The 21,681-nt window shown below is 40.7% G+C and overlaps 1 protein-coding gene across 1 annotated transcript in view; it reads left to right on the top strand.

Moving 5' to 3' along the window:
- LOC145412799 (uncharacterized) overlaps positions 1-20,104 on the top strand; it is a 370,382-nt gene extending 350,278 nt beyond the window's left edge. Inside the window, exons 9-15 of the mRNA XM_080282580.1 lie at positions 9,432-9,573; positions 11,855-11,996; positions 13,088-13,353; positions 13,880-14,141; positions 14,575-14,875; positions 17,098-17,430; positions 18,388-20,104. Coding sequence (XP_080138706.1) covers positions 9,432-9,573; positions 11,855-11,996; positions 13,088-13,353; positions 13,880-14,141; positions 14,575-14,875; positions 17,098-17,430; positions 18,388-19,996 — 3,055 coding nt within the window. The 3' untranslated portion in view covers positions 19,997-20,104. The remainder of the gene's footprint in view (positions 1-9,431; positions 9,574-11,854; positions 11,997-13,087; positions 13,354-13,879; positions 14,142-14,574; positions 14,876-17,097; positions 17,431-18,387) is intronic.
- The last annotated feature ends 1,577 nt before the right edge of the window (positions 20,105-21,681 follow it).

The following is a 21,681-nucleotide window of genomic DNA, read 5'->3' as shown; positions in this document are numbered from 1 at the left end:
CAAATTGGGCCAAGGCCAAGGCTGTAGACCCAAAAATGCAAAAAAAATTGTTTTCTTACCATAACCATGAGGCATCCGTATGGTTATTTGGTTGCCATTGTGTAGCGAATGGTTTCCTTGGCTACAAGAAACTATTTGGCTCATTACGTACTTAGTGTAGTGTCGCCTGAAGGTAGCACTACTGGTACATCAAGTGGTTGATTGGTGGGCACTCTCACCTATCACAGAAGAAGAAACTGTCATACACAGTAGCATCAGACACTTAAAAAAGTGGACCTATGTCAATGAGTGGACATTTAGACATTATGAATTTGATTATAGCTAAACCTGAACTCCCTGTATTGTGCTGTGTAAGTTAAACGAGTCATGAAGAAATATGAAACTACTAAATTACTCACCAAAAGTAAGTAGTTTTGAAACTGGACCTCATTCAATTTTTCCCAGTTTTCTAAACTTTTCCATCCATCCATCATCCAATCCTACGTTGCCTCATGAGAGGCGTAGGAGCTCAGGGCTAGATAAGTTGGTCCAGATGAGAGTGACCAGCCTCACTCATCCCTAAGTGGCATTACATGAGCAATAAACCCCAATCACCACTTGGATATAAACCTTCATTGGCTCAGTCCGACTGGAGTGCCGTAATTACCCGCTAAACCACAAGGCGCCAAAATTTGGTTATATGGTTACCACCCAGCGTAGTAAATGGTTTCATGATGTTCCGGATGTAAATTGCATAAGGCCTGATAATGTCTGCATAAAAGGATAAGGAGCAGCAAGTAGTCAGTTACATAAAGGCTGAGATATGTGTAAGCACAATTCATGTATGAGGAGATCAGGGTGTTTGTGGTAGTCTTTGTTCAGTAACTTTTGTGTCTTCCATCTGTCTTGCATAAATTATGATAATAATAAACTAGTCTGGCATATAAAAGCCTAAAGACCGTTTTTAATAATTGCCACTTAGTCTGAATTTTTACAAATACAATACAGGCAGAAATATGAGTTATATTTGAGTATAGCACAGTACAGTACCTAATAGCAGATTGTGAATAACATGGGTATGGGGGTGAGATTGTTGTGGAGTGGATATGGAAGTTGTGTAGATTGGCTTGGGAAGAGGGAAGGGTTCCAGAGGTTCTGGAAATCAGGTATAATTGTTCCTTTATACAAAGGAAAAGGGGAGAGAGAAGTATGTGGTAACCATAAGGTTATTTGCCATCTTAGTGTGTCTGGTAAAATATATGGTAGAATACTCATTGATAGGGTTAGGCATGTTACAGAGGAGCTAGTTGGAGAAGAACAAGGGGGATTTAGGAAGGGAAAAGGGTGTGTAGATCAGATATTTATTCTAAGATGTTTAGTGGAGAAGTATCTAGAGAAGGGAAGGAAAGTGTATGCTGCCTTCATGGACTTGGAGAAAGCTTATGACAGAATAGATAGGCAAGGTATGTGGAAGGTATTAAGAATATATGGAGTGGAGGGGAAGTTGTTGAGTGCTGTGAAGAGTATGTACGAAGGAGCTAGGGCTACGGTGCGAGTGGATGGTGAGCTGAGTGAGTTCTTTGATCTCAATGTGGGACTGAAACAGGGTTGTGTGATGTCTCCATGGCTGTTTAATATATACATGGATGGGGTTGTAAAGGAGGTGCAGGGTAGGGCAGTGGATGTGGGGGTGGCTCTAATGAATGAGGGTGAAATTTCGAAGCTTCCGGTGACGTCTCAGGTCCGTGAAGAAGCGCAAAGGATACCATACCAAGCATTAAAGGTAAATATAATGCGGTTATTTACATGTTTTTTCAATGTTGAAAGGTTTGTTTCATAGGAGGGACACAGGGCGCTTAATGCTTTTGTCGAGCACTATATATATATATCCATCCATCCATCCATCATCCAATCCTACACTGCTCCATGAGGAGCGTAGGAGCCCGGGGCTAGGCAGTTGATCCCGACATTTAAGATGAGAGTGACCAGCCTCAATCATCCCTGAGTGGCATTACATGAGCAATCAACCCCAACCATCCCTTGGCTCAATCCAATTGGAGCTCAATAATTACCCACTAAACCACCAGGTGCCAAAATTTGGTTATATGGTTACCACCCAGCGCAGTAAATGGTTTCCTGGTGCACAGGAAACCATTTGGCTTGTCACTCAGTGTAGAGTCACCCACAGGCTGAAGGAAATGGAAAGAATGAAGGAAAGAAAGACAAGAGGGAGTGTAAAGTCACCCGTAGGCAGAAGGACAAAGAAAGAATGAACGAAAGAAAGACAGAAGAGAATGGAAGTATATATATATATAAAACCTTCTTCAATACGATACCAAACAGCACGTCATCATCTTCTTGCACCATATTTGAGATAATCCATTGCTCATCACTTATCACTAGCTTCACTCTTTTTTCTGAAACTTGTTTTATAATTTACTGTAAAACATATTTCACCTTTCTCTTAGTTTGCTCCATCTTGAACTGTTGTTTTCCACATTTGCGCGTCTTGCATTAACCTCATTTCTTCTAATATACAGTAGTTGTTTAACCCCATCAGCTCAGTGAAGTCTTTTGTGTTTCATTCTTGCTGTTCGGAGGGTTAGCATCATCTGTACAGTAATATCATTAGGATGACGATGTCTGTTTTTTAACTTCCTTTTTACAGACAGACAATTTTATTTAGCCCACAAGTCACAAGAGGCCTTTCTCATACTAAAGGGGTTAATAATGATATTTAACTCACTGAGGTGACCATCATCCACTCACTTGATGTAGTGCTTCCTACTTCTTCCTTAACCTTTATCATTCTTTTTCTGTGTCTGTCCTCCTCTCTTCCTATTTCTCCCATCTTTCCTGTCACTTCTTATTACTCTTCTTTCCTTTTCAGGTGGCTGTACATTGAGTGACAAGCATAATGGTTTCCTGTAAGCCAGGAAACTATTTACAGTGCTGGGTGGTAACCATATAACCAAACTATACATGCTCCGTACGTGTCAACAAGTGGGTTGGTGGAGGGTTAGTGCCCCTCCCTATAAAGCAAATAACTCAAAGTCAAATGGCCACCCCTTACAGAATTTATGGCGTCTGGCTATATATATATATATATATATATATATATATATATATATATATATACCTGTATATACAGTACATCCCCATAGTACACGAGTTCCGAGTACGCGATCCCCCTTGTACGCGAGGAGCTCCTTTTTTTTTTTTTTTTTTTTTTTTTTTTTTTTTTTTAACGCGAATTGAACTCCTTGTAAGTGAGACGGGCAGCGAAGAGTGGCCCAAATCAGGGGTTACCCCGAGTATGCGACATTCCCCCCTCAAGAAGTGATAACGGGTAAAGATAAGCAGCCATATTCTTGTTGGTTTAGTTAAGCCATATCCTTGATGATTTACCTAGTAAAGCCATAATCTTGGTTTACTTTATCTTAGGTAATATGTCTTTAATAGTTTCCCTGTATAGTACAATACTTAGGTCTGAAAGGCTTCTCATGGGTTGCCCATGCCCATATGTAATTTTTCCCATAAGTTTATGTATTCACAGTGCGTGAATTCCTAGTACGCGACGTCCTCTGCTGCCCATATACAGCAGGCGTGTACAAGGGGGATGTACTGTATATACTGTATATATCTATCTATCTATCTATCTGTCTATCTATTGCCAGATGCCTCAATCCCATTTGGGGTGGCCACAAACAAATCGCCTCCACGTCTCCCTGTCCCCCGCCATTTCACTGCCCCGCTCCCAACTCACACCCCCCTCTTTCATATACCTCTCCACCCCATCCTTCCATCTCATCCTTGGCCTCCCCCTCCCTCTCCCCCCCTCCACTTCGCTCTCATACACTCTCTTCATCAGTCTTTCACCCTCCATCCTCTCCACGTGGCCAAACCACCTCAGTGTATTCCTCCTAACGCTTCCTATCGCATCCACATTCACACCACAACGCTCCTTTATATCCTCATTTGTCAGCCTGTCTCTCCATGTGACTCCACAGGCTCCTCTTAAATAACTCATTTCCACTGCTCTCACTCTTGACTTGTGTCCTTCCCACAACGTTCAAGTTTCACTTCCATACGTTAGAGTTGGTATCACAGTACTGTCATGTAGTAAGTTTTTCACTTCCATGCTCAATTCCCTGTTTCTTATCACTGCTTTCAAGGAACCAGCAACCTTTCTTCCCTGCTGTACCCTTTCAAGCACTTCACCTTCCAAACCTCCATCCTTACTCATCACACTACCCAAGTACTTAAACGTACTCACATTTTCCAATTCCTTACCATCCAACCTCGCTGTACATTCACTGCCTTCACCTCTCTCAAAGACCACCACTTTACTTTTCCCTACATTCACCTTTAGATCCCGTTTCTTACACACTCTCCCAAACTCATCCACCAAGCCTTGCAGCTCCCCTTTGTCTTCATTAAGCAACACAGTATCATCTGCAAACAACAGTACAGGGAGTTTCCAAACACTACCCTCTCTCACCAGGGCCACTCCAACATTCACTACCCTACCTTGTACCTCTTTTATTACCCCATCCATGAACAGATTGAACAACCATGGAGACATGACACATCCCTGTTTCAACCCAACCTTCAGAGAGAAAAATTCACTCAGTTCACCATCCACACGCACTGCAGCCTTAGCACCATCATACATACTCTTCACAGCATTCAACAACTTCCCATCTACTCCATATATTCTTAATATATATATTGGCCCTGTGTTTTGTACTGAATGTTCTTTAGCAGTGCTCTGCCCTTTCTTTAACCCCATGAACCAGATTTTTTTTTCTTTTTTCATTTTTAGACTTTTTGTTGCTACTCCCAGGCAATATTGTACAGCCTCTAGTAGAGTAGGGGTCAGGGAAAGGTATCTCTGACTCGTTACTCCAGTTTGGAAAGTCTGTCCTAAACTGAATAGTCATTTGGAGGTGGCAAGAATATAATGATTTGGCAGGTGATGGCAACCATCATCCTATCACGGTGTAGCGCTGCCTATTTCTTCTTTCATTTTTATCATTCTTTTTCTGTGTCTGCCCTATTGTCTTCATATTTCATCCATTTTTCCTGTCACCTTTTCTTACTCTTCTTACTTTTTCCGGCAGCTTTGCAGTGAGTGACAGTCCAGATGGTTTCCTGTAAGCCAGGAACCATGTACATTGCTGGGTGGTAACCATATAACCAACACATATGTGTTCCATACATGTCAGCAAGTAGGTTGGCGGAGGGTTAGTGCCCCTCCCCTTAAACAACTAACTCAAACGACCACCCCATATGGGATTATGGTGTCTGGCTATAGATATATAGAGAGATAGAACTATGTCAGGGGATGGAAGGGATTACTGGCACTACTTCTTCTTCCTCCCGTAACATCCATTACTGCAGTCTGTACCCAGTTCCTCATTTCTTTTTACCCTTTCCTGATTCCAGTATTTATATGATTTCTTCTCAAGCCATTTAGGTAGAGCCAAGATTCTGCTTAACTTTTACTCACTGTATATACATACACATGGTGCCTGGTGGTGTAATAGAATGCCCCATCGTAGTGACAGCTTTGTGTAGGTTTGATCCATAAAGGTGTCTGGAGAGTTTTCTGTCTTGTAATGCCATCAGGGGAAGTAGTCTGGTTATTAACCCATATATGTACTGAAATGTGATAGCCCAGCACTAGCCCCTGCACCTCTAATGGGGTACAGTAGTCTGGAATTGGCTGGTACCATTGAAAACACACACACACACACACACCTGGCGCAGTGGTAACGTTCTCGCATGCCATCTGGTAGACGGGAGTTCGCGCCTCGCTCAGGTTGCGAAAAAGTTTCACTGACAAAGTGGGTGATTACTGTCCCCCTTGAGCAAGGGGACGGGTGTGTGGGTGTGTGAAGGTCACAGCCTTGCCCTTAGATCGGACTATATGAGCTCTCAGCTTCCTTCCGGGAGGGTAAAATGCTGACGATCACGACCATCAAGTGATCCTGACCGACCCGGTGAATTACACACACAGTGTAGTAATGACATTCTTAAAGTGACCTGGAAACTAAGGAAAGAGGCAGGGATGGAAAATATTGAAAAAGAAAAGATTTGAATGAAGATGAATAAGAAGTTTTAAAGTCTTTGAATGAACAAGTAAAGGAAAAAAATGACAGGAGGACAGAGGAAGATTTTTTTTTTTTTTTTTTTTAATGATGGACAAAAAAGGAAGTGGTATGTGAGGAACTGTGAAGGAAACAAGGGGATGAATATGAATACAAAAAAGAGAAGAGTGAGTAAAGATAAAACTGGGGCAATTAATTTAAAAATCCCGTATAGTAATGTAGATGGATTATTATCCAAGAAGGGGAAATTGAAGACTGTATAAATGAAAAGAAGCCTGAAATTGTTTGCTTGGTGGAGACTTAAATTGCCCCAAGATTCTTGTTGATACAAAATTATTTGGAGGGAACATCTATAATATTTAGAAGATGGATAGAGAGAGCAAGTTTGGGGGAGGTGTAATGATTCTAACCCATACTGACTTAAGAACAAAAACAGAGAAATTGGAAATACCATGACAAAACTTTTGGGATTGGAAATAGAGGACTGTTATGGAGAAAAAAAGATGCAGTAATATTTGATATGCCACCCCAATCTTCATGGACAAAAGATTATGAATAGTTAATAAGAGAATCCATGGCAAAGCTAAAGATGTTAATTGAATGAAGAAATAGAATAATAATCATGGGGGATTCTAACTGTGGAGAAGTTGATTGGGATAGTATGGGTGGTGGAAAGAATGAGGAATCATGGGGAAATAAATTGATGAAATTGGTGATGGAAAACATGTTAACTTAATTGATTAAAGAAAATACAAGAATTAGAGGAGACAACGAACCATCAAGGCTTGACGATATTCACAAAGGACCCAAGTGATGAGAACATAACCTACCAGTGCCCCTTTGGTAAAAATGATCTTATGATTATTGATATGGAAGTGGTGGGAGTAAGGGAAGGAGAAAGAGATGAAAAACACAAAGAAAATAGATACAGTTATGAGAAGGCAGACTTTGCTTCCCTGAGGGCTTTTTCCAACTTGTAGACTGGAGTAAAATGAATGTGATCACAAATGTTTGTTAGAAATATGAGTTTTTGATAGAAATATGTAAAACAGGAGTTAGTAAATGTCTCAAAATTCTCCACAGCAATAGAATGGAAGAAAGAATGTTTTAACAATAGGTGTAGAAAAGCACTTGAGGCAAGAAAAAGAGCATGGAATAAAGTCCAAAGAAGGTATAGTGAAAGGGGTTGGTAGGAATACAAGCAGGTAAGAAATGAATATGTAAGGGTGTGGAAAGAGGAAGAATGGAAATACAAAAAAGATATTGTAACTAAATGTAAAAAAAGACTCTAAACTATTTTATAGGCTTGTAAATGGTAAAATGAAAGTTAAGGACAATATAATACGATTGAGGGATGGAGATGAAACTTACAAAAGAGAAGAATTGTGCGAAATAATGAACAACAAACTGCAGTCAGTCTGTGTGTTGGAAGGGGAATTTAGGGAAACTGAAATGGAACCCAGGATGACAAGAATGGCAGAAATTGCAGTTGACATGAATGAGGTGCTACAGTTGATGAGGGACTTGGATGTGAGGAAAGCAGTGGGACCAGATAGTGTGGTTGGATGGTTCCTGAAAGAATGTGCTGACCAATTAGTGTGGCCTGTTTATGTCATCACTTAGAGCGCACTGGAAAATGGACACTTACCTAAAGGCTGGAAAAGAGCAAATATTTTGGCAATCTTTAAGGGAGGAGATAGGGAAGATCCACACAGTTATAGACCTGTATCACTTGCGATTGTTGTTTATAAAATCTGTGAGAAAATTATTAGAAACAGATGAATAAAGTATTTAGAAGAAAATGAAGTGATAACACCAAAACAGTTTAGTTTTAGGAAAAGAAGGTCCTGTGTTACAAACCTATTATTTCTCTGTAGTAAGGTAAGAGATGTCATACAAGAGAGAGAGGGGGGTGGGCAGATTGTGTCTACCTTGATCTGAGAGAGAGGGGTGGGCAGATTGTGTCTATCTTGATCTCAAGAAAGCATTTGACAGGGTGCCCTATAAGAGACTGCTGTGGAAGTTGAAGACCTTTGGAGGGGTGCATAGGAGACTGTTAAAGTGGATGGAAGATTATGTGATGGGAAGGCAGATGAGCACATTTATAAGAGACAAGGTTTCACAGTGGAAAAAGTGACCACTCGAGCACCCCAGGGCTCTGTCTTAGCCCCAATAATGTTTCTGATATGTATAAATGATTTGCCAGAATGTTTAAATGGTTACATGAATATGTTTGCAGATGATGCTAAAATCATGAAACATATTAAAGGTATTGATAGTTGTAAAAAACTGCTGGAGGACTTGGACAAACTCCACAGCTGGAGCCAGGCTTAGAAAATGGATTTCAGTGCCAAGAAGTGTCATGTATTAGAAATGGGAGTGAGTGAAAAAAAATTGCATTGGACTTATAAAATGGGCAATGAGATAATTTGTAAAAGAAAAGGGATTTAATCCCTGAGCTAGGCAACTATGGCCATGTAGCCTCGCTAGGTTACGGGAGCACGCTACCACTCCCAGCACGGCAGTCCAGGGCGAGGCTCAAACTCGCAATCCCCCGATCACGACTCCGATGGTCTACTTTTGAGCCACTGTGCCCCCATTGTAAAAGAAAAGATGAGAAGGACTTTAGAGTTATTATTCAGGATGACTTGTCACCAGAAAAGCATATAAACAGAATTAGTGGAGGCACTTATGGAGTACTGACCAGCATGAGAGTGGCTTTTAATTATATGGATGAGGAAATGCTGAGGGACTTGATAGTAACCATGATAAGGCCAAGACAAGAGTACATGGCTGTGGTATGGTCACCTTATTTGAAGAAGCATATTGATTAATTGAAGAGAGTTCAGCAGATGGCTACAAGGATGATACTGTGCTTAAGGAGCTCACCTACAAGGAGAGCTTGGAAAAAGCTGAAGTTGCCAACACTGCATGAGAGAAGGGAAAGAGATGACTTGGTCACAATGTTTAGAAATGTAAGAGAACTGGAAAGGGTGGATAGAGAGGATCTTTTTGTATCAGATGATGGAAGCTCAAGAGATCGTGACTTCAAGTTGAGGAAAAGTGGATGTCTTAATGTTCTTAAAAGGTTCAGTTTCCCGAATAGAAGCATAGGTATTTGGAATGACATAGATGATGAGGTAGTGCAGGCAAAAAACATTCATATGTTTGAAATGGGCTTAGCTCAATTCCTGTATATTACAAATAGGTAAATACACACACACACACACACACACACACACACACACACACACACACACACACACACACACACACACACACACACACACACACCTTTTCTGTATTCAATGCTTTGTACTTAATTCCACCCATTTGCAGAGTGTCAGTGTCACGGCGCACATTTGGTCCTGGTGGTGTGAGTGTGTACGTGTGGTTCGCAGAGACTCAGGCGCTCTGCAAGGCTATCTGGTCCATGGCGATCGCTCAGCACCAATTCTACCTCGACTGCAAGACCTCCAGGGTGGGTGCATTGCTAACTGGGTGATTTGTTCAGTACATTATAGGCAGTCCTCACCTAAGCCTTGAATGTTTGCAAGCATAATCCAAGTTTTTTCTGTCATTATGTATTTCCATTTCATGTACAGTATGCAGTACAGCTATATGGTAGGTGGGGCATTCACCATCCACTCACACGATGTAGTGGTGCTTTGGGTGTCTACCCTTTCCTCTCTTCCTTTCTTCCTCTTCTGTCTTTCTTTCATTCTCTCCACTTCCATCTGCCTACAGGTGACTTTACACTCCCTCTTCTGTTTCTCTTTCCTTCATTCTTTGCTCTTCCTTCTGCTTGTGGGTAACTCTACACTGACTGTCAAGCCAGTTAGTTTCCTGTACACCAGGAAACCACTTACTACACTGGGTGGTAATCACATAGCCAAATTATGGTGCCTGGAGGTCTAGTGAGTAATTAAGGCACTCCAATGAGATTGAGCTGGTGCAGGTTTATATCCAAGGGGTGGTTTTGGTTTACTGCTCACGTAATGCCACTCAGGGATGAGTATGGTTGGTCACTCTCATCTTGAATATCAGGACCAACTTGCTTAGCCCTGGGCTTCTATACTGCTCATGGGGAAACAGGATTTTTTTTTTTTTTGTCCGACTCTGGGCAAAGGCTTCAGGGCCTATTTCTCAGGGACAGTGACCTATCCCAAGGCCCAGTAGTTCTCCTTCACCTCCACATGTCACCACTTCGGTGCTAACACCCACCATCCCTGTTGAATACATGCTAGAACTGTCTCATACAGGATTGGTATATTGGTATTAGCTGGGGTATTTTTATGACATGTCGGCGGGTCATTTGGTAGATCAGGAAAGTCTGCATTTAGGAAATTCAAATCCTTAAACTGTTCCCTGCCCCAGCCAGGATTTGATCCTGGGTCCATTAGGACCGCAGGCCGCCTCTCTACCGATTCAGTCACCGCCTCCCCCTATGGATGGATACAGTACAGTTCTGAGCATAGATGCAATAATCCATTCTTTGAGGCCCAACAGTTCTTCTACATGCCAAATTTCTTCAGATGTCATCACCTTGGCATTGCTGAGTGCTATTTATGTTGAATTCATGCTTTACATATTATTATTATTATTATTATTATTATTATAATTATTATCATCATCATCATCATCATCATCATCATCATCATCATCTTCATCATCATCAATCATCAATCATCATCGTTGTCATTGTCATTGTCATCATCTGGTCCTCCTTTTCCACCATAGGGCAGGGTGAGGAGTAGCAGCATCCAGACAGCTTAACTTTCCCCAATTCAATGGGCCACGCCTCCATTCACTCATCATTCAAGCCCACGGAATGCTGGCTTCATCAGATAGGCCAAGAAAATTTCACGACATTCTGTAACTTCACATACACCTAGCTGATAGAGTCAGTCCAAATGCTGTCACATTAAAAAGGGGTGCCAAATCCCAGGTTATGCACTTCTTCACACAAAATTCATCCAGCAAGCTCGATCTCTTGTCAGTCACTTAGCCTCACCAACATCCATACCTCTCTTCATCACACACTCGTCCACCATGACCCTCCACCTTCATCTTGGCTTACCTCACCTCCTCCCTCCTTGAAATTTGCTCAGATATACCTTTTTCACCACTCTATTGTTATCCATTCTCCACATGACCATACCATCTCAGAACACTATCTTCATTTCTGATGTCCACAGACTTCCTTGCACCACATCTTTCACGAATCATATTATTTTGTATGCTATCCATTCTCTGTACTCCACAGAGATTCCTCAGCAGTCCCATCTCCTCTGCTCTTACTCTTGACTTTTCATTTTCATGCCACACCATAGTCCCACATCCGTACTTTAAAGTAGGCACTAACACTCCTTCATGTAAGCCTCATGCAGCTGCGACAATCAAGCCTCTGTTTTTTACCAAGGCTTTCATAGCACCAGCTACTTTCCTTCCTTGTGTCACTCTGCTTTCCACTTCTTTGCACATTTTCCTCTTTTTTCTATCACTGTACAGAATGGTAGCAGGTTTGACCCATAACTTTAACCCATTGAACCCGGAGATGCCGTTTTCATTTATTTTTTGTCAGCTCTTGATTTTATTTAGCTTAGGACAGAGTTTTCCAACTGGAGGATTATATATAGCCTTAATATACCCTTTTAGTATAAGAGCCCTATTGTAAATTCAGTAAGACACCCTGTTAATCAGAAGAATGCACTAACAAATACTTACAGTTTCAAGAGGTTGCTAATGGTCTTACCCCACAGAGTGAGGGAAGCGGAGGACGTGAGCTTCCGGAGTTAGCAGTGGAGTTGTCAAGGAGTTGTGTCTCCCTTTCCACTCATTCCTCCTCTTCCAACCTTTCTCGTTCAGGCTCACATTCATCTCTCCTTAACAATTCACTCGCAGGTAAGATGTATATGGTCTTTTTGTAACTTTTTTTTTTTCATGCTTTCCCTTGCACTTCCTCTTTATTTGATCATCTTGTATATCCCTTTCTTCACCCCTCCACTTTCAGCCTATTCAGGTTCACACTTACCTCCATAATAATTTACCTGTAGGTGGGGTTTACAGTACAGTATTTTACTATGTCTGATATTCATTTTTTTTTTTTTCCCTTCTGTTTTCTGTACTTCACCTTCATTGTTTCTTCTCTCCATTTCTTGATGTTTCTGCTTCTCATCGTATGGATCTTTTTTTTTTTTTTTTTTTTTTTTTTTTTTCTGCAGGTCCTGTCTAGATATGCAAAAGTCCTAGTTTTCATCATATAGTAAGATATGCTTCTGCTGGGCATGTTTATTTCCTTCAAACCTCTTTGTCACTACTCATTACCTCATACTAATTCAAGCTCTTCAATCCATGTTTCTGCATCACATTAAGTTTTCATCCTAACCTCATTCTTATTTCGTCTATATTTGTACAGTACAGTATACACTTCTATTGTTTTTCTGTTCTCCATATGCTGTACAATATTTGTCCATGCTACTACAGTACATTTTTATCATATACTGTACTCATACAGTATTACATTTACCTATCCAGGTAGTTCCCCAGATACACTTATACTTTGGTAACTCCTCCTGCTACATTTTGTTGTGGCTTCTTTCCATTCATTATGTACCAGGATATCTTGGTCCCAGAAGTTAAAGTCAACACCAGTGTATTGATAGGCACCCATCTTTTTGCTACCAAACTCATATTCCTACTCTCTATGTTTCCAGAGCACCTGTCACTATTCACTTTTTAATTTTTTTTTCATACAGCACATAATAATATGGCATTATTGTTTTGAAAGTATTGAGGTTAATTTGAAAGAAAAGTTAAAATATGACATCAGATGTGTGATGTGCTGATAATTCGCATTTTTTGATAAACTGATTTTTGTTCTAGTATGATCTTTTTCCATGACTATCGCTTTCTGTGTGTACAGTAGGTGGTGTAATGGAGCACAGTACTAAGTTTTCAATATGGTATTTCTGACCATTATTAACTACCATCAGAGGACAGTGCAAGCACAGAAAGCTTACACCAAGCAAGGATGGAGATGCAGGCAGCTCTGAGGCAACGAAGAGATGCCCTTCAGCAGAAGATTCGTGAGAAAGAGGAGGAGCTGCGGCTTCTTTGTCTAAGAGAAGGGGAGCTGACAGGAGAACTACCCCCAGAGTACCCTCTTGTCCCTGGCCAGCCTCCTCCCACTGTCCGAAAGAGAGTTGGAACTTCCTTCACACTAAATGAAAACCTAATTAATAAAATCATCAACAAGCAAGTAAGGAATCCACCCATCATACAAGGAAATACAAATTTGATAGTTGTTTGGTCATTTACAAGGGGCTGACAACTTGAATTGCTGTAATATCTAAGATGATTGTTTATTATATCCTCATCATATGAATTCACTATTTGTTGCTACTGGGAATTGGGTAAAAACTAAATCTGAGATATCTGTGTTCATGTACTGAATTATAAATTATATATGTGTCCACGTATCACTGATAAACTCATTTCTGACATCAGCTAGGTAATGTACAAAATACATAAGAAATTGAATTAAAAATTTCCATTTCATTTTCAGATGACAGTTGCCATCATTGAACTAAATTCTAAGAACATATAAAATATGAAATTCTTCCTTCCTCTCAGATTGCTCCAGGTACTATATATTATACAATTGTAATCTTCATATTAGAGATTAGAAGATTAAAAGATATTTTATGTAGCTTTGCCCCTCATTTACCTCATGCTTCCACTCCTTCCTTATCTTTTGCCTTACACCACACTGTAACCCATGCTAGGAGGAGACAGTCGCTGCTTTGGAGCTTGAATATGAAATACAGGGGAAAATCACAAGTGCAGCACTGCGGCTAGCAAATGAGTCATCGGCCAGGAAGGGTGTGCGGCGACAGCGCAAAATGACATACCAACAGAGTGCCCAGCGATTACGAGACCTGGAGGGCAAACTGAAAGCAGCACGAAGCAAGCAGGCTGCCACAGCTGCTGCCCCAGGAGCACCTCCCAAGCATAAAAAGAAACCAAGACCTGTCTCTGATAGTGAAGGTATGTTCATTACTCCTCATCCCCCCCCCCCAACTGAACTTTGTGGGAATTTCGAAAATAGATGTATTGAATGAAATTTAAGTGAAAATTATTCTGATAACATTCATGCAATTAATGACATATTATTAATTTATTTTTTTTTTTTTTAGTAAATCATGTAATCATAAAGGACATTTTGTGAGAAGGTACAGATAGCTGCTAAGACTCCAGTGTAACACTTAGATTCCATTTGAATATAAGATTTAAGAACTAACCTGTGTTGACAGTACAATACTGTACTTTAAATGTGAATTTTGAGTCAAAGTCTTTAATTAAATAAGACAATTTGGTATTGTTCATCGAATTTACTAGCAGCTGATGCTTAGGTCACTCCCTGTTTCAATTGCACAGTAGAGTGCAATGGAGTTAACAAAATGTTTAATGATGGTTGCAGGTGTTTGTTTCTATGATGAGAACACTAGTCACAACACCACCACCATTAGCCAGGAGGCCAACTCACTCCTTAGAGATGGTGAAGGTGTCAGTCTTTCTCCAGCTACACCCTCCACCCACCCCCCAGTATCACCCCGCTCCCCTCAACCTCCCTCCACACCAGTTCGTGCCCGAGCAAGGAGAGATCTTTCACCGGGGGGAGGGGGGGCTGGTGGTGGAGTGCATTCGGCACCTTCCAGTCCACACAAACAATCAAATGGTTCAGTAGGCTCCAGACCAACTAGTCCTAGTAGGCCACACAGGTAAGCTGCCAAGAGGAAATGGGTAGTTGTGGGTATTATTGTCATTGATTTATTGTTATACTGTATTTTGTTATACAGTACTGTACTGTACAGTATTTTGGTGTCCAGTATGGAAATAGTACATCACGGTGAATGTTATTCATTTTGAACAGATCGATGTGTGATACCAAAGGATATCCAACTAAAGAGTTAGTGTTCTTTCTGACATTTGCCACTTCCTCTGAAGTTGTGCTTTGTGACTACACATCAGGAATAAAAGCTAACTCTTGAGTCTTGTTTCCTCTGGCACCATACATCCATACATCACAATATTTTACAGAAAGAATTCTATTCATGTTTTATTGTTCCTATCATGTGTTTCTTGAGCTTTTGTCTTTTCTTCACTCACCATGTAATACACTCATTCGTATGAAGGAATTTTTATTAAATTTTCTTATTTCATGTTCTGTTCTACGTCTCTCTCATCATATCTCATATTGCCCCATTAAGAACATAGGGGACAGGTCTAGGCTTCATGATCATATATGGTATTGTGAATTCCATGTTTAGCCAGTTTTTCAAATTTCACTTCATTTCCATCTTTTTAGTGGTAGGTGGGGGTGCTTGCCATCCACTCACTCGATGTAGTGCTGCTTTGGATGTCCGCCCTTTCCTCTCTTCCTTCTTTCCTCTTCTGTCTTTCTTTCCTTCATTCTTTCCTCTTCCATCTGCCTACGGGTGACTTTAAACTCCCTCTTCTGTCTTTCTTTCCTTCATTCTTTCCTCTTCTTTCTGCCTATGAGTGACTCTACACTGAATGACAAGCCAAACGGTTTCCTGTACACCAGGAAACCATTTACTGCACTGGGTGGTAACCATATAACCAAATTATTGTGCCAGGTGGTTTAGTGAGTGACTCTTCAATTGGATTGAACTGGTGCAGGTTTATATCCAAGGGGTGGTTGGGGTTTATTGCTCATGTATTGCCACTCAGGGATGAATGAGGCTAGTCACTCTTATCATTAATGTCAGGACCAACTTGCCCAGCCCCAGGCTCCTACATTCCTCATGGGGCAACATAGGATTGGATGATGGATGGATGGATTTCTATCTTTTAGTTAATGTTGGAATGATGACAATAATATTTCAGCTTAATCTTTGAACAGGTACAGTATTAGGAAATCCAGAAAAAATATACTGTATATATCATTTCTATTCTGAATTTTGATTACTGTAAGTGTATAGTAATTTTTTGAAATTGTTTCCATCCATCCATCATCCAATCCTGTGTTGCCCCAAGAGAAGCATAGGAGCCCGGGGCTGGGCAAGTTGGACCTGACATTTAAGATGAAAGTGACCAGCCTCACTCATCCCTGAGTGGCATTACGTGAGCATCCCCAACCACCCCTTGGATATAATCTTGCACAGGCTCAATCCATTCTCTTTTTTAAATATACATTACTTAGATTATTTTTCATCTGACAGACTTGTATTTCCTTATTATCCCATTTAAAGAAAAAAAAAGTCTCAGTATAGATTAATGATGTAGTGATACAGTAAATGCTCAGTTAACTGGAATGCAGGGGGATTCTTCCATTCCGGATATGGAATTTTCTGGATAACGGAATGTTACTCTTAGAAATTTTCTGGGAAGTCAAACAAATGAAATAGGACCAAACTTGGGACTTTAGTTTATTTCATAAAGTACATAATTCAGTATTAGGTACAGTACAGGCACACTACAGTACACAAAAAAGACAGCAAGAGAAATTGTACAGGACTGAACACAAACCAACAATCATTACCAAAAATTATTTAAAGAAAAATTTAGCATATGTTACAGGCCAAAATAATTTTGAAAACTTAGCTGCATACACTACTTAATCCTGTACTGTACAGAACTAATCAAGAATTATAGGGGGATCATCAGAATCATGAGATGAGGATTCAGACAGTGGAGAGGTGGAAGGAACAAGGTCAGGAGCTGATTAAGTGGAAGGAACTGGGTCAGGAGCTGAAGAAGTGGAAGGAACAGGATCAGGAGATGAAGAAATAGAAGGAACAGGGTCAGATGACCGGTATCCAGAATATATTCAACCCCATCCCGGATCAAATTTACTTTCTGGTTATACGGATGTCGATGCATTGGATGCTGGTTAATCGAGCTTTTACTGTATTTTGTGTTTCCTGTTTTTTTAAAATATTGAAGTTACAAGCAGATTTGTATTTCATTACTCTCGCAGTGGCTACATTCCCAGTTCAGTGTACACTCGCAGTCAGTACCGGAGTCAGCAGTATCCAACTCTGTCCACACGCTCACACTCAGTACCTGCTGATGAAAACAGAGGTGTACCGAGAGGTGGGGCGAGCCAAGGGTACAGCGGGGTGGGGCCTGGGTACACTGAGGCCCCGGGTGGACTCTACAACATCCCCCACCAGCGCACCTCCCTTGCCTGTCACAGTGTCGATGATTTGGACACATCATCATCATCATCATCTCATGTCACCACCACCAGTACACACCCTCATCATACGCACCATCAACATCATAGGCAGAGAACCGACTCACAGGATAGGTGCGAATAACCCTCCTGTTTGTTGTGTGTCAGTTCTCAGATGTTAAAACTGCAATGGTAACAACCAGTCCTTTACTCAAAAAAAAAAAAAAAAAAAAAAAAAAAAAATGCTTTCAGTGTTGTACCAGCATGAATGTTGAATGTACTTTTATTTAATGAACCCATAATTTATTTTTCAGTGTATAAGAAATGATTGATTATTTTAGAAACCATTTTTTATCCTGCTTTTTTTCAAACTTTCATGTTCAGTATTAACTGCTAGATTTTTTTTTCTATTTGTTCCTAGTGTTGCTTGATACTAAATAGAAATCATTACTGTCTTGCATGTGAACCATATAGCCTGTGTTGCTTAAAACAGCAAAATTTCAACAAGTAGGATTTCATAGGATTAGTAGCTTTAATTCAGTTGTATATTTTGCAATTGTTCATGTATGTTTACTTTTTTTTTTTTTTTTTTTTTGAGTGCTTTCTAGTCCAGTCAAAAGCCTCTAAGTGCATGATTATTTTACCTCACTAGTAAGAACAGGAACTTTGATTGTTGACAGTGCCATTGAGTAACTGAAACACACTGAAATATAATATGATACTTAGGGAGGATACTCATTGTTGACCATCAACATGAGTTGTTATCAGTGTGATGTCTTAAATAACGCTTACTGAGCATGTAATCCGTGACTCCTATTATAAGCAAAGAAAGTAAGGCATCTAAGTTCCTAGCATTTTCATGATACTTATTATTAAGCAAATCCTGACAATAATAATATCATGAAAATCTAACAAACTTCCTGTTGTTGGCTATGTGGTGAGTGTTGCACAAAATACTCATCACATGCTTTTCTTCTTGTCATCTTTATGAAAGATTTGTACCTCACTGTGTAACATGACAGCAAGTGTAGCTACCATTCATTTGCCTGCCTTACCTTGCATGTAACACCTGCTCCTACCCACCCCCTCCAGGTATGGCAGCCTGGACCGTCGGGGAGCAACTACTAGTGGCAATGGGCGAATCGAGTCACGCAGCATGGAGCATCTAGAGTCCCTTCCCCCTGCCCAACCTATGTCCTCCACTCACCACACCCTTTACCACCCACACCACACTACCTCACCACAGCTTCATCACCAGTCTACTTACCAGCACCACCCACATTATCATAATCATTTCCATCTCAACAGTAGTACACCAGCTGAAGTGATGGACACCACCAGTGATTCACATCCAACCACAGCAAACTGTAGCTTTGACAGTGAGCGATCAGGAGGAGCTGTAGACATTGTGGATGGGGTGGGAGGAGGTACTGGGAATAACAGACCAGAACTAGGGGCAGAAGGAGGATACAGGCAACCACAACAGGCAGGAGCAACAGGTTACCGACATCGTAGCAAGAGTGGTGGGCCAGGTCTACCCGCACCACCAACTTCCAGCCACCACCACCGCACTGGGAACCAGACTGGTGTTCAGAGGTCGCAAAGTAACACAGTCCACAGACTGGTTAGAACAGCCAGTGGAAGGAGCTACATGGAAACCACTTTTGTGTCTGAACCCAATCATAACAATCAGGAGAATATTCCCCCCTTACGCCCTGCTACAGATCTTCAGCCACTGCGCCCAACCAATGGCATTCATTCTTCCATGCGCTCATCTGCCAACACTCCATGTGAACAGCCACACAGAACAGCCACGGTGGATCTCACACCATTGAGAGCCTCAAAATCTAGTGCAGAATTGCCTCCACTAAGAGCCACAGGAACAAAATCAGACCCTCCTAGCAGCCACAACACCTCCATTACATCTATGAGTTCTATGGGAGAGGAGCCTTTGTTGTCACTAGCAGAAGCAGCTAGAATGAAAAAAGAACATAGGAAAGAATGGTATGAAACATCTCTAGATTCTCCTGCATCAGGACGTCGGACCAAGAAAAACACAAGCATGATGGAGATGAATGATTCTTGTAATGGCAATGTATCCAGTAGTCAGTCAAATCTAAACCTAAGTGGTAGTAGTTTAGGCAGCACAAACAGCAGTACTGGCAGTGTCTTCCAGTCTAGACCAGATTCTGCAGACACATCTCAGGCTTCCGTTTCTTATGAATCTCCAAGAAACCATATGATCATTTCTGCAGGTACTTACCAGCCATCTAGGGAAGTTACCAAGCCTTTTGAAATGTCAGATTTCTATAAATATAGCACTAAGTATCGGCGACAGAGCTCAGGCAATGTGGGTGGAGGACTAACAGGAAGCACTAGTGGGTCAGTAAGTAGTGTCAGCAGTGGGGGAGACACCCCTCTTTCTCCTGTTCTGCCACCTCGAGCACAAGTATTGGTAAGCAATGGCAAAGTATTGCCTCCATCTCCAAGTGTGGTGGCACAGAATTCGGCTCCAGCACCGCAACAAAAAGGGGTGTATCAGCCCCTCACACCTCTCACTTGCCAGCCCATTGAAGTAATGAAAAGCTCACCAGCCCCTGGAGAGACTCAGGACCCTGTGAGTGGATCATGGGACACAGCCCCGCTTCATCAGGCTGTCCCTGCTACAGTCACACACAAGCGTTCTGCAACCCTGGTCTGAGAGGCAAAATTCATGACTTAGCCAATGTTGCCTCATCATAGATGTATTACAAACTTCAGTTCCATAATGGTGCTTCATTCTTAAATTGTTAATGTACATTTATATAGGATATAGTGCATATGGATATATGTATACAGTATATATATATATATATATATAGTATATATGTAAATATGTGATAATTATATAGTTAATGAATTCATTTTAATGTAAATAAGAATGTTATTTTATATTCTGGTATTGATCTCATTGTACAATACATCCCATGTGTTCCTATACAATAGATATTCCACATTTTCACTTTGTTCAATGTTTCAGTAATGGAAATAGGTCTTCCTAGAATTCTTAATAATTTACAGGTACTATAATTGGAAGTTTTGTAATCATATTTAATTGCAGTTTAATAAACACTGTTCCAGTTACATCATTAAACAAGTGATATTGGCTGAGGCTGAGCCCAGAACATTATGGGCGTGTTGTGTCATGGGGAACCTTCTTTACACTGATTCTTTCAGTTGCCCTGCTCGTACCTGACCTCACCTCTCATCCGCTATAGCTACAGCAGTCCAGCACTGAACTTTAGTGTATACTTTATCATTCTTGTGGCATTAAAGGAATTTTATGCTTTAAATATGACACTAAATTATTATGGGTATTGAATATCAAAAGGTGAGTGCTGTACTTTTATCATATTTAAACTGCATGCATATATTAGCTGTAATTTTTTGAAGCTGAATATGAATGCTAGTTCGAGTTATCAGTTATTGTATTCAGTATGTTTTTACTGTATGGAGGTAATAGTTTTCAAATTTATAATAACATAAAAGAAGCTCAATGTGTCCAGCTGGCCCACAAAACCTACCAAAGAAAAGTGCCTTTGTTTCATACAGACACAAGTGTAGATATATGTACAAATTTTTTGTACAGTGAAATAATATAAGAATGCAGTAACAGAATCTTTTAGTGTCCTATAATATGTGCATGAGTCTGAAGGCTGAAGGATATCAAGAAGAAATGGTTAAATACAGTATGTTAAGTGAATGTGTGAGAAAGCACTGTCACTGTGGAACTTGAGTAAGCAAAAGAACTCAACTGGCAAAATACAAATAGTGATGGCTGAAGCATGTATGATGAAATATGTGACTAGGATTTATTCCTTGTTTAACATGGCAGTCTTCGAAATGGCTTCAACTCCATAAGCTTTGTAGGAAGAATTAAATCATAAAAAGTACATTTTTATGTAGAATAGTGGTAGGTGGGGGCGCTCGCCATCCACTCACTTGATGTAGTGCTGCTCTCGGGTGTCTGCCCTTTTCTCTCCTCCATCCTTCTTTCCTTCCATCCTCTTCTGTCTTTCTTTCCTTCATTCTGTCCTCGTCCTTCTGCCTATGGCGACTACACTCCTTCTTCTGTCTTTCTTTCCTCTTCCTTCTGCCTGTGGGTGATTTTACACTGAGTGACTAGCCAAATGGTTTCCCCGTACACCAGGAAACCATTTACTATGCTGGGTGGTAACCATATAACCAAATTTTTGGCGCCTGGTGGTTTTGTGGGTAATTACGGCACTCCAATCGGATTAAGCCAGTGAAGGTTTATATCCAAGGGATGGTTGGGGTTTATTGCTTACATAATGCCACTCAGGGATGAGTGAGGCTGGTCACACTCATCTTAAATGTCAGGACCAA

The sequence above is a fragment of the Coenobita brevimanus genome, chromosome 94 (genome assembly GCF_032717465.1).
Source record: "Coenobita brevimanus isolate Jiangsu-jjx chromosome 94, ASM3271746v2, whole genome shotgun sequence".
NCBI lineage: Eukaryota > Metazoa > Arthropoda > Malacostraca > Decapoda > Coenobitidae > Coenobita > Coenobita brevimanus.
This window is presented reverse-complemented; position numbering and strand designations above follow the sequence as displayed.